The sequence below is a fragment of the Hermetia illucens genome, chromosome 2 (genome assembly GCF_905115235.1).
Source record: "Hermetia illucens chromosome 2, iHerIll2.2.curated.20191125, whole genome shotgun sequence".
NCBI classification, from domain to species: Eukaryota; Metazoa; Arthropoda; class Insecta; order Diptera; family Stratiomyidae; genus Hermetia; species Hermetia illucens.
This window is the reverse complement of record NC_051850.1, coordinates 24,487,213-24,503,700: the sequence shown is the minus strand read 5'-3', so window position 1 is coordinate 24,503,700 and position 16,488 is coordinate 24,487,213. Positions and strand designations below refer to the sequence as shown.

Genomic DNA, 16,488 nt, shown 5'->3' with positions numbered 1-16,488 from the left:
CGAGCGTAAGACTGACTACATTCCCTCCTACGAAGTGGTCTCTTCTAATACGCTTTAAGGCCAACGTTAAAAATTAGCTGCAGCGCCATTGATTATTTAAATCCTCAAATTTTCAACAAGCCGAAACTCGGACCCCGGGCCCGGACCCCCTATGAAAAGTTTTGTGCATTTGTTGAGTAAAAATATATATTTGGATGCAGAACAATGTCGTTTGTACGCGTTAAGAAATATATATGTGCTTTGTATGTCAAACTCAAGAAGACTACACATACGAGACTCGTCTGCCGGCGCATTGTTTGAAATTGCATGGTAGAAAACCATGATTGCGCATGTTCGAATGTTTTCTGTAGATGTGCAGGAAAAATTCTAAGCATCAGTTGCGGTGTTTGTGCCGTGTATGTGACGCAGCGTATTGATGTGCGGCGACATGCTTGCGAGCACATGGCTGCGAATACAGCTGTTTCCAACCTCCGCACGCCTCCTCTTGATACCCAATGTCGGAATTAAATTAAACTAAAAGTACTAAGCGAAGCGAAGACCCTCATTTACATGTTTGCTTCTCCTCCATGAAGTCAATATAGAGCAATATTGTTTTGCGCAAGCCTTTCAGTTTAGCATAAGACAAAAACTAACTAAACTCAGCTCACTGTCTATCTACCTATCTGTCACACACGATGATGAAACTGTAACCCCCACAGGGAATAACATAATTTTATACATATAAACGGTAGTGCGTTAGTAAACAATTTACATATAGCCATCGTTGCCCGGTAACGTTCAAAATCAGGGAGCACAGAAAGACGCAAAATCCCAAATTAACGAGTCCAAAATGAAAGGATAACTTCTCAATAAATCAGGCTGCTGTCAACACAAGCGACGCAGCAATGTCTAGAAGAGTATCTAACAAAGGAGGCTCACCTTGCTACTGATAGAACGAAGAAATAAAAAAAACTCAAGGTAAAGTGCCTGCATGCCCGAAAAATCGTTCAAAAATCAAGAAGAAGACTGAACTTCCAAAAACAGCTTTCTATATTTAGACAATTGAAGCACGACCTACAGACAGCGATCAAAGAAAGTAAAAGCAGAAGCTTTAAAAGCCCCTGCAAGGAAGCTGATGTAAACTTCCGGGAACCACCCTATAGAGTGGCGTCAGCTAAATTAAACGGAGGGAAGACACCGGAGGTAACCTATCCGATATTGCTGAAATTAATAGTGAAGTTACTGTACCCGCAAAGTTCGAACACCACGACTGAAGCAATCGGATCAGTCAACTTTGAGATCATGCCCCATATCACCGATTATGAATTAGGTATAGGAAAATAAGCGACAAAAAAGCGCCAGGACCTGATGGCACTCCAAAGAAAGCAGTAAAAACTGACTCGGCACGAGATCAAATATGTTTACACCAACCATGCAAAAATGCCTTGATGAGGGAATATTACCTAGAAAATAGAAGGCGGCAACGTTGGGTTTTTTTACCGAAAGGAAACGATCGACCCGAAAATCCCGCTTCATATCGTTCAATATGTTGATGGGCAAATTCTAGAGGGAATGATTGCCAACAAATTGCTAGAGGTAACTGAAAACGAAAGAGCTCTATTCATTATTGAGCCCAGAAGGCTGAGTGTTGAATCCACTCTACCCATACAGGAGCGATGATATTGCCATGGTTGAGGTGACAAAGCAGCAGATGGAGCGATCCGTACGATCCAAGGTTAATTTGAAAGTACTAGTACTCGCGGATCACACACCTCAAATCGAAAAAACTCAAATAAATCGAAATACGAATTGGAAACTACACCCTAAGCAACCAAATAACAGTAGACCTAGATACGTCAACAGAGTATTGTTCTCTCGAGTTATTCATGCAGTCTGAAATCTGAAAAAGCCCATCGCAGTGGTACAAGGTATGTCCCTCGACGGTTATTACTGGCTTTTAAACAATCTTCAACAACGCGGCGTTAGCCATAGCCAGTTTGTTGCCGATAGACATCTTGGTTGAAGAGTAGTCACGGTTCTACGCCAGGAGAATGACCACCAAAAGGGCAAAATTAATGGTCAAATAGTAGCCCCGATGGAATAGCTCAAAGAAAAACCGAAGTACATATACGTTAACTTTAATCACCGATAGGTGGGTTCAACGCCACAATGGAGACTGTGGGTACCAGTAAACCTACTTACTATCTGTCCAAGATGGCTACAGTACACACGGGTTACAACGGTTCGGCCACGATGTGTCTCCAGAATTTCTAACTTGCCCAGGCCAAAGAGAAGGCGCATGCAATGTTCTCTTCCAGACACTTCGTAAAACGGACAACCAACATTCCGGGTGCGCATTTCCTTGTGGATCACATGCTACAGCCGAAGAACAGATCACAGGATGTAGTGGCATTTGTTATAAACGTCCAAAAGGAGGTATATATCTCGAAAAAGGCATGGTAGCAAAATCACCATCTAAAACAAAAACAATAACACCATCAAATAGCATTGACCAATTAAAAACAAAGAAGATAAATACAACTTTGAAACCGTTGAAAGTTTCTATTAGTTAGGGTCGGCAATCGCAACCGATAAAAATTGTGATGTTGAAATCAATATGTAGTTGTTGGCAGCCAACAGAGATGCAAAGCGAATGTCAAGTATCACTCCACCACAGCAATCCGCTCCAGCTGAAACGAAGGGGTTCCAGCAAGCGAACCCGTAGTGAGACTACTAGACCAGGCCGACTGGCGGACGTAAAACGGACGCAGCACTCACGTTTATTTTCAGTACTGGCTACCTCCTTGAAAAAAAGGTGCACCTCGTCCAAGGAGACCATCTTGCGCTTACCACCGACGTCTAAATTTATCACGTGCTCCCCAAGCTTGAGGACTTTATAGGTGCATGTGAAGTAAAGCGGCGTCACTCCTCATAAAAAAGTGGGATCAGACTTCAAGCTCCCGAGGGGTGTGCACCGCTGGCTGCGCGTGCAGGAGGAGGCTTTAAAATTTCAACGGCCTTCCGTAGAAGGCGCAACAATCTTCGAAAAAGTTATAGCAACAATCCGATCTCTCCAAAACCGTCCTCTAACGGAGGACCAGATCGCCAAGGAGTCCTAGATTTGAATTTGATCACAATACTTATGAAACACATCCTTTCGATGCTAGAGTCTCCAGTGGACTTACAACCGTCATAGTCTTGCCTAAATTTAGCTACGCTTCAGTTATAACAACCTATATCTTTTTGAAACCAATATCTTAATAATTTCAACACATCCATCCTTAGGTAACGAAGCATTCCCACAGAAAAAAAATGTTGTTTTAGATCTAGCCCTTTATTTTTTTCAGCCATTATCCCGTTCACAAGTGGGGTCGGTTCGTTGTGATCGATTTCGCCATTTGGCTCTATCGAATGCCTGATCTGGGTGCAATCTCGAGGCTTTTAAATCCCCATCCAGCGTATCAAGCCACCGTTGTTTCGGGCGGCCTTTTGGTCATTTACCATCGAGATTTACGAGATATTCAAGTGGCTCATTTCTGGGCAGGTTACTGCCGCTGACAATGATTGTGCCCGCTTCATGGGGATCGATCGTCAAAAACTCAGTTCTATTCAGATTTAATCTGAGACCATGTTGTATTAGGTGATCATTCCAGGAGTTAACGCTAGTGAGTCAGTAATATTCAATCAATTAATCTTGTTGACTCTTAATCATTCATTTTTAATCATTAATTAATGATTAACTTGTGAATTGTTTCAGAACTTGCTTTGTACAAAGGACTTATGAATTTCCATTTTTTAGATGTCTAATTAAGAAAATGTGTATTTTAGTTACAAATCATGATTCATAACCATTGCCGCTAATGCAATTAATGATTAACATAGTAAATTAATATCTCCGCCGTAGCCTATCCCAAGCCATGTTTAAGAAAGGAGGAAGGAGGGGTAACTTTAGCCTGAACGGTTGAGTTACACCTAAGCGTCTCAGGTGACTAAGGTGTCACGAACAACGTAGCTAGACCTGCAACATAATTGTATGAACTCTGGCACGTTTCGAATCACCTCAAGCAGCTATCACCCCTAGATAGGGTTTTGCGATGGACCGACACCCCATCCATGTTAAAACTACTCTCTGTGGAGAATCCTAGGACATTTGCCTCGGATTGGACAGATAAACGACGGCGACCAACCAAACATCTAACGGACTATTCGTTGGGATCCTGGAATGTACGCTCCTTGAACGAACCAAGTCCCGTCAAGGCCCTCCTTCTACGGGTCGAGATTTATGAATTGAGCACGATTGCAGTCCAGGAAAGATTGGGTTGAATTGGTAGCGAAATAAGCGATATTAATTCGCACACAATTTTCAAAAGTGGCAAACCATCGGGTCACAAGGAGTTTGGAGTCGTATTTATAGTGAGCAAATAGCTCAAGTCGCACGTCATCGACTTTAAACCTATCAACGGAAGGTTGTGCGCGAGTCACATCAGGACTCGTTTTTTCAACCTCTAGCTCATCAACGTGCACGCCCCGGTTGAAGACAAGGAAGATGCAGTGACAGACGAGTTTTATGCATGCCTAGAGACATTGTTTGGCTCACTCCCAACAAACGATATCAAAATACTCCCTTGGGTTGGGGGTTTTTAATGCAAAAATCGGAAACGAAAGCTGGCTACGGGGAACCACTGGAGGACACAACCTCTATGAGGAATACAATCATAATAGTCAACGATTAATTGACTTCGCCAGCAATAGAAATCTTCTCGTAAGCTCCACATGCTTCCCGCACCGGCGCATTCACAAACAGACCTGAAAATCACCAGACGCATATACCGTCAACCAAATTGACCATGTCCTCATTGGTGAAAAATAGGCGTCCAGTGTATTGGAAGTAAGATCCTATCAAGGAGGAAACTGCGATTCAGACCATCACTTGGTGAAGGCTCCTCAGGAATGAGCTCTACCCAAATCTTCGCGGCTGATAAACTTTTGATCGATGCTACGGCGCAGGCATATACAGCCGCAATGGAGGAAAAACAATCGCCTACACGACATCGGAAACACAGATGTGGACGGGTTCTGGGGAGAACTTAAAGGCACCATTAAGGAAGTCGCAAAGAAGAACGTGGTATACAAATCCCGGCGAACGCGAATTGACTGGTTTGACGATGAATGCAGAATATCACTTAACGCCTACAGACAATATATCCAACGTGCAACCAGAGCCAAAAAAGAAATGTATGACGAGCTACGGCGAATTTCGAATAGAATAATTAGATGTAAGAAACGGAATTATTTTGACGAGCAGTTGTTGAACATTAATGAAAACCTAGCTAAACGAAACACCAGGCAAGCATGTAGACTAGTGAATACAATTAAGAACGGTTATCAACCCAAGACTAGCCTCTGGAAGAACAAAGATGGAAACATCATCAGCGATGCCGACAGCATCAACAAACGCTGGGCGTCCCATTTTGAAGAGCTTCTGAATCCGACACCAGGCGTCACCGTAGAGGTATTCCAAATCGATGGCGGCATTGGTGATCCTGGCCTCAGTACACTGCTTTCGACATCAGAACAAGTTGATTTCGCCATGTGGTCACTGAAATCAAGCAAAGTGCCGGCCACGGACAAGATTCCAACTAAGCTCTTAAAATCCCGGAGAATGGGTCTACTAAATGCAATACACAAACTTCTGCTGCGAATCTGAGAGGACGAGAAGATCCCAGACGACTGGCCCAGGAGCATCACCTGTCCCATCCACAAAAAAGGCGATATATTGTGTTGTGAAAACTGCAGAGGTAATTCACTAGCCTGTTTGTCCTGCAAATTACTGACGAAAATTCTAGAGAATAGAATAAGATCTGGAAAACAGAATAAGTTTCAGGCCGGATTGCTCCACAATCGGCTAGCTTTTTACTGTTAAACTAATCCTGCTAAAGTGCTGGGAATACAACGTTGACGTATACCAAATCTTTGTCGACATCAAACAGGCATACAGTATAAATCGTCGAATACTGTACCACATAATGCGGCAATTTGGTATACTAGCTAAACTAGTACGACTGACGAAGATGATTATGACCAACTCTATCTCACAAGTTAGGATCCAAAACAGGTTTACTGATTCTTTTGAAACACGTACTGGTTTGAAGCAGGACGACGAACTTGCCCCAACACTCTTCAACCTAATACTCGAATACACTATGCGAGCAATGGATACCAACACCGGCGGGGCGCTACTCATTAAGTCGATACAACTGTTCGTGTACGCAGATGATATAAACATCATGTCTCGAAAAGTGACCGACCCAGAGGGACTTCTGCATACTCTTGACACTGCTCGAAAGAAGTTGGACTACGAATCAATGAGGACAAAGCGAAAATAATGATGCAATCAAGAAGTAAGACGCCAGCATCAACGTACCAGGTGTACAAGCTTAAATCTGCTATTTGCTGTTTGACAGATGGCGTCAGTGAGCGTATCAAGCTGCTATGAGCACGCCAAAATTTTTTTTTTTTTTGAGTTCGAGGTTTGTCAACAATTGCCAGTGGATATCATCAGTGATTTCATGCAAAAACATATTTTTTGTCTTCATAATCATGTTCAGTTTTGTTCCCGGAAAGAAGCATTTGCGGGAGGCTCTGTTTTTTTGCTTCAATTCGAAGAAATCAGCCGCTGAATTACATCGAAATCTTGTGGATACCTACGGCGACAATGCTCTATCCAAAACAACGTGCCGAGACTGGTTACTTCGGTTCAAAGATGGTAATTTCGACCTGAGCGACAGGAGCGTGAAAATCGACTCGGTAAAGTTACGGACCACGAATTGGAGGCTCTTTTGGATGAGGACGATACTCAAACGCAGAAAATGCTCGCCAAGTAATTAAGTGTCTCTCAACAAGCGGATGGATGGAGCGGCGCCAAACACATGCGAAATCTTGCTTGCCAGACACAAAAAAAGATATTTTTGCATCGGATTGTGACTGGCGACAAAAAATGAATTTATTTTGAGAATCCTAAACGAAAAAAATCGTGGGTTGATGCCGGCCAACCAGTAACATCTTCTGCAAGACCAAATCGCTTCGGACGGAAGACGATGCTGTGCGTTTGGTGGGATCAGCGGCGTATTGTTTACTATGAACTGTTGAAAACTGGTGAAACTGTCGATGGCTACCGTTATCACCATAAAATCATCAAATTGCATCGTGCTCTGAATGAAAAACGGGCGGAATATCAACAAAGACATGAAAAGTCGATTTTCCTCCATGATAATGCTCCGTCGCATACGTCGAAAAAAGTTCGAAACTACTTAGAAACGCTCAACTGGGAGATACTACCCCACCCCGCTTATTCACCAGACTGGCCCCATCCGGCTATCATCTGTTTTCATCGATGGGCCACTCGCTCGCTGGGCAGAACTCCAATTTTTACCCAAACGTCCGAAAATGGCTTGATGGCGTGGTTGGCTTCGAAAGATCAACAATTTTATTAGCATGGTATCTATAAATTACCCGAGAGGCGGAAAAAATGTGTAGATAGCAAGGGCCAGCATTTTGAATAAAGTTTTCTTTGGTTCCTATAAAAAAAACAGGGGATTTTTAGCTTGCACACTTGATAGGGGACCTCAACATCGAATTTGTAGACAGCTTTATATATCTGGGTAGCAGACTGTCAAAGGACGCCAATAAGACTGACGAAGTCATGCGACGAATACGAATAAGACTTTCTTCTTGGTCCTTCCCATAATGAAATCAGAACATGTCCACAAAAACACGGAGCTCCACGTATACAAAACCATCATACGACCAATGCTATGCTATAGATGCGAAACCTGGACCTGCTGCTAAACACATTCGAAAGGAATGTCCTTCGGGGAATTTTCGGAGCAGTTCGCGACAATGATAGATGGCGCATCCGGTACAACGATAAATTGTATGAACTGTACGATGAGCTAGAAGTCTCGAAATTCATTAAACTATAACGCCTTCAATGGGAAGGGCTTGTCCAACGAATGAGCGATGATCACATGCCTAAAAGATTATGAACGGACGACGTGTCGACGAAGCGACACTACGAGGAAGATCAAGAGCACAATATATACGGACGCCGAGCAACTACTGGGCTTCCAAGATTGAAGGACACAGTCATGTGACCGAGATAATTGGAGCACAACTATCCAGCCGGCCAGGACCTGACGTCGGGCTGTAGTGCCATGATGATGGTAGTAAATTAATAATTAATCACGATTAATGACTATTCTAAGTTATTCGATTAATTGAAATTAATCATTAATTGAGGCTAATTTTTAATCACGATTAACAATTTAGTAAGGAAATGAGAAAATAACGTGCGGGAAAATGAAATATTTTGAGGATAGTCTAACATAACCTCAAGCCCAGTGCATACAATAGAGATAATTCTTGCTAGGAGTGAATGAACTATAGTTTCCGCTTTCAACTTACAAAGCTCAAGACAACCATTAGCATTCGGTAATTTCCCGAATACAGAGTCAATACGACGATATAACCTTCGTGCTAGGTAGATCGTGAAAATAAATTTCTTTTGTAGGTCACATGTTTGCATCCTTACATGAATAACGATATTGAGCATGGGATGCTTCCCAGTAAGCTGCTGCAGATGGTATCCCATATTTCTATTAGATTTTATGGGCTATAACCACACTATTCCACGGACAGCATCAGCAATAGGCACAACGTTAGGAGCCATAGAGGAGCGGTCGAAGTTAGCCACTTCTGCTTGACTAATAATATAACTTACCTGGCACAACGGTATTCCGGCATAACTTTCTCAAAAACATTTTTCTTATATTTTAACAAGTTTTACACACTATCAATGAGTCTTGCGCAACTGTCCATATAAACACTTATCCACTGCACTATGTTACGATATCAAATTTCTGCCGTATCACCGCTTCAAGGAAGCTCACCTACGCCACTGCCAATCACCTGGGCACGTGCTCACTCTTCGAAGATATCACGCTTTTACAATTAACGATTGCCGCGAAACTCTCAATGAGGACTGCACCGTAGCCGCCAACGTATGATACTCGAAGCCAACCGGGCTGACATCAACTTCATGTGTGAAGTGAATTATAAAATAATATTCTTATTTCGTTAGTTTTCTTGGCAATTTTTGCTTTTTACCTTTTTGCTTTTACCAATTTTTAGTACGCTTCACTTTCCGCCATATGGTTACGATGGAGGGCTGCCGTAGATGTTCTTTGCCAGTCATGAGACCCATGTTTGGCCGATATCTAGTATCTACTATGGAAGCTTCGCTCATAGTAAGTGAAAGTGCACGGAATCGTGCCTCAGATATTTCTTGGTATATTTACGTCACGCCGAAGATCGTGAACAAAGTATGGATCCACCATTGAAGCCAGGACTATTACCTCCGGAAGAAAACTATGAAATCCAGCGTCCTTTTCTAGTAACTTCTACCAAACCCTTGGGCTTTCATCCATGAACCGTGGCTCATAGGGATAACATAGGGTCTATTGCATAGACAGGGTGAGGATTTCAGACCACAGTAAGGAAGCATTAGGAACTTGCACTCAAAGGAACCAGAAAAGACCTCTCAACATCCATAAGACGGTAACACCACCATAGAATCGCTTTAATTGGGACTTATGGCTGATGGTTCACTGGAACAAAAAAACACGAAGGTAACGAGTAGATTAAGTTACCCAAGCGAAGAATAAAACGTCGCGGTAAAAGTATACAACGTATGGGCGCAGAACGTCTTCCGTTCGTACCACCAGCGCCCCATCACCACGTAAGAAAGTCGCACTTTACCTGCCGCTTCAAGACATCCCGCCATCGTACTATGTGTGTAATGCCAGCGACACTGCTTTCCGCCACTACTCAGTCTTCACTTTATTACCAACGGATATGGACAACGCAACAATACGCCACAATATAAAAGAGGGTCATCAGCTGCAGAGTTATTACCTTAGAAGCCAACACTCCTGCAGAAATAGACAAGAGCCTCTTCTATATGCAGAACAACTTCGGACAATACTTGGCAATCTGTATCTTAATCTGAATCCGAAGGTGGAGCCAGTCACCGGTGAGCTAGAATTACATATTCGAAACACTCGTCGAATAGTAGAGTGCAAATAAGTATGCAGATAGTGGCTAATTTATGGAAATTAGGAAAAAGATAGCACGAATTTGCCGGTCGAGCAAGCCTCAAAATTTGGAGAGAGCTTTCTGGAGACCGATCCATTTCAGTTCGACTCAATAGCACAAAAGTTTATGCTAAAGACTGGGGCCTTCCAAGTCTTGTTTTCAACACATATAGATAAGCATAGAGTCATGCAAAGCATCTTCAATAAAAGTTTACCTATCTAACGCGGAAAAGTTGCAAACAAAAAACTTTTCCCTCCTAGCCAAATTCAAAATCCTTCCACCTGGAAAATCAGATGCATTTATCCCCGAATGCGCCACTTTCACGTGCAATTTCCATCTTTCTAAGCCAACCGCCAAAACATTTGTTCAAATACTATTCCAAAAAAAAATTCTTAAAAATCCACCAACATTTAGATAAACAAAACCGTCTGCAGATTCTTTTCATTTCAACTTCTTTCCATTCAATGGGCGAGTGAAGCTGTTGAATGAACTCAGGAATGAACGCCTCAGTGAGCACCGTGCCATTCATTAATGCGTTCAGTCGGTTCTTTCTGTTTATAACTTTCCAAAGTTGGATAATTTCTTAAATGCAACCGAAAGATACACCGTGTCTCGCAAGACGGAGCACTTGATGGATGGTACTTTTCGGTCATGCATCACTGATTTCTAGCAAGTAGTGCACTTGGAAATGATAGGATAGTAGCTGGGTTCTAGCTGGTCTGTGCTAACTCAGGAGGATATTTGAATGCAAATCAAGGTAAATATATGGTAATTATCTAAAAGTACAGTAGGGAAAGCTGTTTCCATGCGGGCAGATAGAATGGCGATAGATCTTCGTATCTACATCTACGTAAGCTTTTCGCAATTAATCGTTTTTTATTATTTCGGAAAATTCATAAGATAAGAAGCAATATCTTAGAAGAATTGGTTATGTGCCAGTCTCTCCACCTCGCTATACTGGGTTTCAAAACCCCTCGTCATGGACCTTCGTGAACGTCTTTGTGATATCTCGCAACTTTAGGCTTATCACTTACACAACATTCGATGTAATTACAATGAAACTGAAGCCCAGTACTCCACAAAGGAGTGAACAGGAGACATGTATATAATTTGTATCTAACGAACAAGAAAGTCAGATATTAATTTTCGCGCACCTTTGCTTGCGTTCATATCAATGAACCTAACGTTTAGCGTTTTTTCTGGCTATAATCATACTCTTAGAGCCATCATAAGGGTTGTGCATGTATGTTTGTTGTGGGGGAGAACCTAAGGCCCTGAACACTTAGGACGTGGCAGCCAATTGTACTCGACTCCCTGTCTAACGGAATATCCCAGATTCGTTAACGTCTCGCGGAATTTCTGTTAGTTGAGCTGTAGCTGGGAAATATCGGCACCGAAGATCTGAAGTTTGATGAATCCATAAACGGAGCATTCCCATAGAAAATGCTCCGAGAATTCCACTTCCTCATTATAGGAGGGACACGTGTCATCTTGAATAATTCCTATTCTGAACATATATCCAGCTAGTGAATTATGGCCTGTCAGAATGCCTACAATATTCCTGCATGTGCTCCTGCGTTTCGACAGGAACAACTTTGCGGTATGCATGTTTGGTTCTGAAAGGAAAAGATTGGTGTGTCTAGCAGCATTTACTCTCTATCACCTGTCATTGTGGGAAGCTTGTTCCTAGTTTTTGATAGCAGCATTAGCCAATGCTATTGATACTCCAGTTGCTGGTTCCGGTCCTGGCATGGGGGAGATTGGACCCTTTTTGTTTAAAGCACCCGAGATTTCATTTCCCTCTAAACGACAATGACAGGTACCCAGACTACCTCCACCGTATTGAATCTTGAAATAGAGTTCAAACGCTTTCTGCATCCCCGAACGATTTTCGAGGTGATCCAAGGACTACTCAACGCCCGGCTATCACTGAACTGGATTCGGTACTCCAAATAACTCTTCCAATGCTCTGTGCTCCCCAGGTCCGTTGTTTCCCCATAGTAGATCTATTAGCCTCAAAAGTACGTCTGAGGTCATTATACCAGACGTAAGGAAAAAGACAGATTTCAGTAGCGTGGCCGCTAAATAGTAGTCTACCGAATGGAAAGCGTGAAAACGAAAGAGGCCTTTAAGAAGGCTCAGGACTTTCAATACCAGAGCCGAAGAAGAAGGGACGGCGGAGATCAGCCTACGAAAAGTGAATGTTCCCATGATAGCCTTCCAAGTAGGTCAAAGGAAAGGTAGGAGTTAGTTATACTGGTGCGTTGAAGGGCATCCAAGTGGCAATATTACCTAAATCATTTCTGAATCAGAAATCAGAATCAGAAGCGACAAACCATCGAATACCTTGTCATCATACAATTATGTAAAAATGGAGTACAGCGCTCGTGTTAACCGGCATGTGCCTTCGACTAGGTGTTATTTTGGAGAGCACGGGCCCATGACTTATGACCACAGTCAGTACGTTATGACCACAGTCACTGAATTGCCAGGCTGGAAGGGATCCGAACCCTCGATATGTGCTTGGAATGATATGCCCGGGCTATACATGAGGACGGTTAGTCCTCCCAAAGCCGCAGTTGTGCGAAAGTCTTGGGAAGCAAGGTTGGAGCAAAGGCAAACTCCTAACGATGGAAGTAGTAGCAGGATCGAGAAGAGAAGTGAACCAGCTGCCCATTGAAGTGGAGAAGCTGGACAACCTAAACCTGAATCTTCTGGGGCGGACAGCCAGACAAGGAAGTATGCAGGTAATTTGGGATTCCTCTTGCAAAAAATCAAAAGCAGGGAAAGAAATAGGTTTAATGTTCCATGTAGTCTTGAGCGCCGAATTGCATTCAAAACTCTTTAAATATGCTTGTAGCACTAGACTGTGGCCAATCTATCTTCCACTGACCCACTGCCATCGAGGGATATCGACGACCAGCAGCCAGCTTATCAGTCCCAAACTTCTATCCTTCTAGCTTCTGGATTGTAATTAATGAGTGAAGTTCTTCAACCTCGTCAGAAGTATCTGTTGATTGCAACATCAGTTCAAAATGGATTCTTAAAGCCAAAATCCGCCTGACACTTGTTCCTACGGCAGGGTGTTGTTTTCCTACAATGATCTTGGACCACATAAAGGTTAGAAGTGCTATCTGGAATACCCCTGCCTCACCCTACTAAGAACGACAGAATGGCAGAATGGAGCCAACTACCTTTATCACCGCTCTTATACGATGAGAGAACGCGATCCCCGAAAAACTGATCTTTGAGAAGTATTGTGAGTGGATTTGTTCAGAGCATACAGGAGTGTTGCTGCGTCATTTTGGTTCTTTAGACACCCGTTGATTTGGTGCCAGTATTTCAATACGGAGAAATGCAAAGAATGGTTAAGTCCGATGATCCGTTTAACGGCGAAAGCGGTGCTTTAAATTCAGCAATTGCAACGACTAAATGAAGTCATACAGAGAAAACGGTGTCATGGGATCATCTTCCAAAACGATAAGGCTCATTCCCACACCTACAAAATGACCAAGGAAGCAATTCAAACACTTCTTCACCTTCCCTTATTCTCCCGACTTGGTGTCATTCATTTTTTCCGACCGGTCCCTAACGCTTTGCTGAACTACGCGTTCGGACTGATGAGTTCTTCGAGAAGCCAACATATTTTTATTATCAGGGGATTTAGAATCTTATTGAGCGACGTTATCTTCGCTAAAAAGTAAAGTTTCACAATAGTGAGAGCAGTATTCTCCAGAGTTCCATTACCGTACCTCGCTTCACCACAGAACGACCAACTTATACCTCTCAAATTTCCTCTGAAGTTGCAAAAAAAGAGCATTTTGGGAAGCCTCGGCACTGCCTTCATAGAGTGTTCTCACATTCCAGAATCCAATCCTGTCGGAAAATCAGTTCGCCTCCAAGGCATTGTACCTATTTCGAAAATATGACGAAGATACCAGATTTTCCGTTTTTTGCTCACAAACCTCTATCCCTTTTAGTCGGCTCTTACGACAAGTAACGAACAATTTTAGTGAATGCATAATCCCCAACTCAGAGGAAAATTATTACTTCAACTGGGTCAAATTCTGGTGATTTTACGTAAGTACACGGCATGTCGCCCTAACCCCCGGGGACAGGGCACTGATTTTCAGAGTCCCGCTGTGACTGGAGCAATGATACCGCTTTATATTGAGTACAAGCTCAGCATATCAGTGGGTGCAAAGCCTATCTAACGCCAACTCCACTCAAGAGCCCACAAAGCGTGATGTGAACAAAACCACAGCTACCATGAAACTCCCACAAAGGGACCATCCTCAAATAACCGGACTGAGAACACATCCCGCCAGGAATTATCCTGAGGTATATGCCCTCTCGGAGTTATCCCAGTTTCCAAGGTACCAAATAACCTCTGGTGATGCTTCGTGGCCAAAGCCATTTCAGATGATTCTCATACAGACATGAGTCGGATCGCCCTAGCTAGACCCCAGAGCATTCGCCTGCAGCATCACGATCAACATGTCAAAGTGAATACAGCGTTTCCCGGAGGAGGAGGCGACCAGTTACACCAAGTGGTTCATCAACTTGTGCTCAAGGTATGGGACAGCGAATCAATGCCTGACGATTGGCAACGAGGCATTATCTGTCTTATACATAAAAAGGGAGATATCACACAGTGCAGCAATTATAGAGGTATCACGTTGCTGAGCACCATCTATAAGATATTCTCCGCTATCTTACTAGGCCGGATAGCCCCATACGCTCAGAACATCATTGGCCCATACCAAAGAGGCTTCACTCCAGGCAAATCAGCAACAGATCAGATTTTCTCTCTGCGGCAAGCGATGAAAAAACTGTTGGAATATGGACAACAGTTGCACCATCTGTTCATCGACTTTAAAGCCGCCTATGATAGCATAGCCAGAGTAAAACTGTACACGGCCATGAGAGAATTCGGTATCCCGACGAAATTAATAAGACTGACTAGGCTGACCCTGACCAATGTGCGAGGCCAGATAAAAGCAGCAGGATCACTCTCAAGACCATTCGACATCAACAACGGTCTACGACAAGGGGATGCGCTATCATGCGTCCTCTTTAACCTGGCCCTCGAGAAAGTGATCCGTGATGCCGGAGTAGATGCAAGAGGTACGATCCTCTTCAAATCCACCCAACTACTGGCCTATGCTGACGATATCGACATCATGGGAAGAACCACCCGAGATGTACAAACTGCCTTCATCCAGATCGAGCAGGCGGCAATCGGGCGAGATCTTGGGCTGCACATCAATGAAGGCAAGACAAAATATATGGTGGCAACGTCAGCACCGAAGACGAATCAACCAACAACATCAAACTGCACTGGTCAAACACAAACACGAAGAAGAATAAGGATAGGAGAATACAACTTTGAGACCCTTGACAATTTCTCCTATCTAGGGTCGAAAATCACAACCGATAACAACTACGATGATGAAATCCGCGCACGGTTGTTGTCAGCCAATAGAACTTATTTCAGCTTACAAAGGCTGTTCCGCGTCTCACCATAGGGTCTCTTCCTGTACAAGACTATGATCTTGCCAATCCTCATGTATTCCTCGGAAACTTGGGTTCTTAGCAAGAAAAATTGTGAACTCTTGGCCGCGTTCGAGAGAAGAATCCTCCGAAGAATTTTTGGTCCCCTACATGAGGATGGACGATTCCGTAGCCTACACAATGACGAAATCTATGAGCGATACCATGACCGTCCGGTTGTGGATAAAATCCGGCTCAATAGGTTACGGTGGGCGGGTCACTTAATCCGTATGGATGAGGATGATCCCGCCCGGAAAGTCTATAAGGACAATATCTATGGTAGAAAAAGAAGACGAGGCAGACCCTGCCTAAGATGGAGCGATGGCGTGGGTCAGGACGCTAGACAGCTTTTAGGGATATCGAATTGGTGGACCTCGGCGCAAAACCGGGATGTCTGGAGTTCCTTATTAAGGTAGGCCTAGACCGGATACCGGTTGTTGCGCCGTTGATGATAATGATGATTACTTGAAGATTCTCCTTAGCCACTTGGTGTTGACTGAGCCGGCAGGTTTGTTGCTCCGTCAGCCTCTCCGTCATTTCGAAGCGCCAACATCAGAGGGGTATTTCTCTACTTAACAGTAAAGACTTTAAACCCAGATGAGATTGACCCCTTCTGCACTCTGAGATGCCAAGATCGGCCATTTAGACTATATTGGCCCTGCTCTCCTCCTCCCTCAAAACGAGCCAGGACTGTATATGGCAGAAAAAGGTACCAAAAAAACTTAGACGTTTTGTTGACATACATAAACGATTTTCTCACAAATATTTTCGTTTATAATAAAAGCCAGTTCAAATTTTCTCCTC

General features: G+C 43.4%; 1 protein-coding gene across 1 annotated transcript in view; it reads right to left on the bottom strand.

Moving 5' to 3' along the window:
* The window catches only part of LOC119649719, a 157,317-nt gene extending 148,300 nt beyond the window's left edge, over positions 1 to 9,017 (bottom strand). Inside the window, exon 1 of the mRNA XM_038052001.1 lies at positions 8,759 to 9,017. Coding sequence (XP_037907929.1) covers positions 8,759 to 8,798 — 40 coding nt within the window. The 5' untranslated portion in view covers positions 8,799 to 9,017. The remainder of the gene's footprint in view (positions 1 to 8,758) is intronic.
* Between the last annotated feature and the right edge of the window lie 7,471 nt (positions 9,018 to 16,488).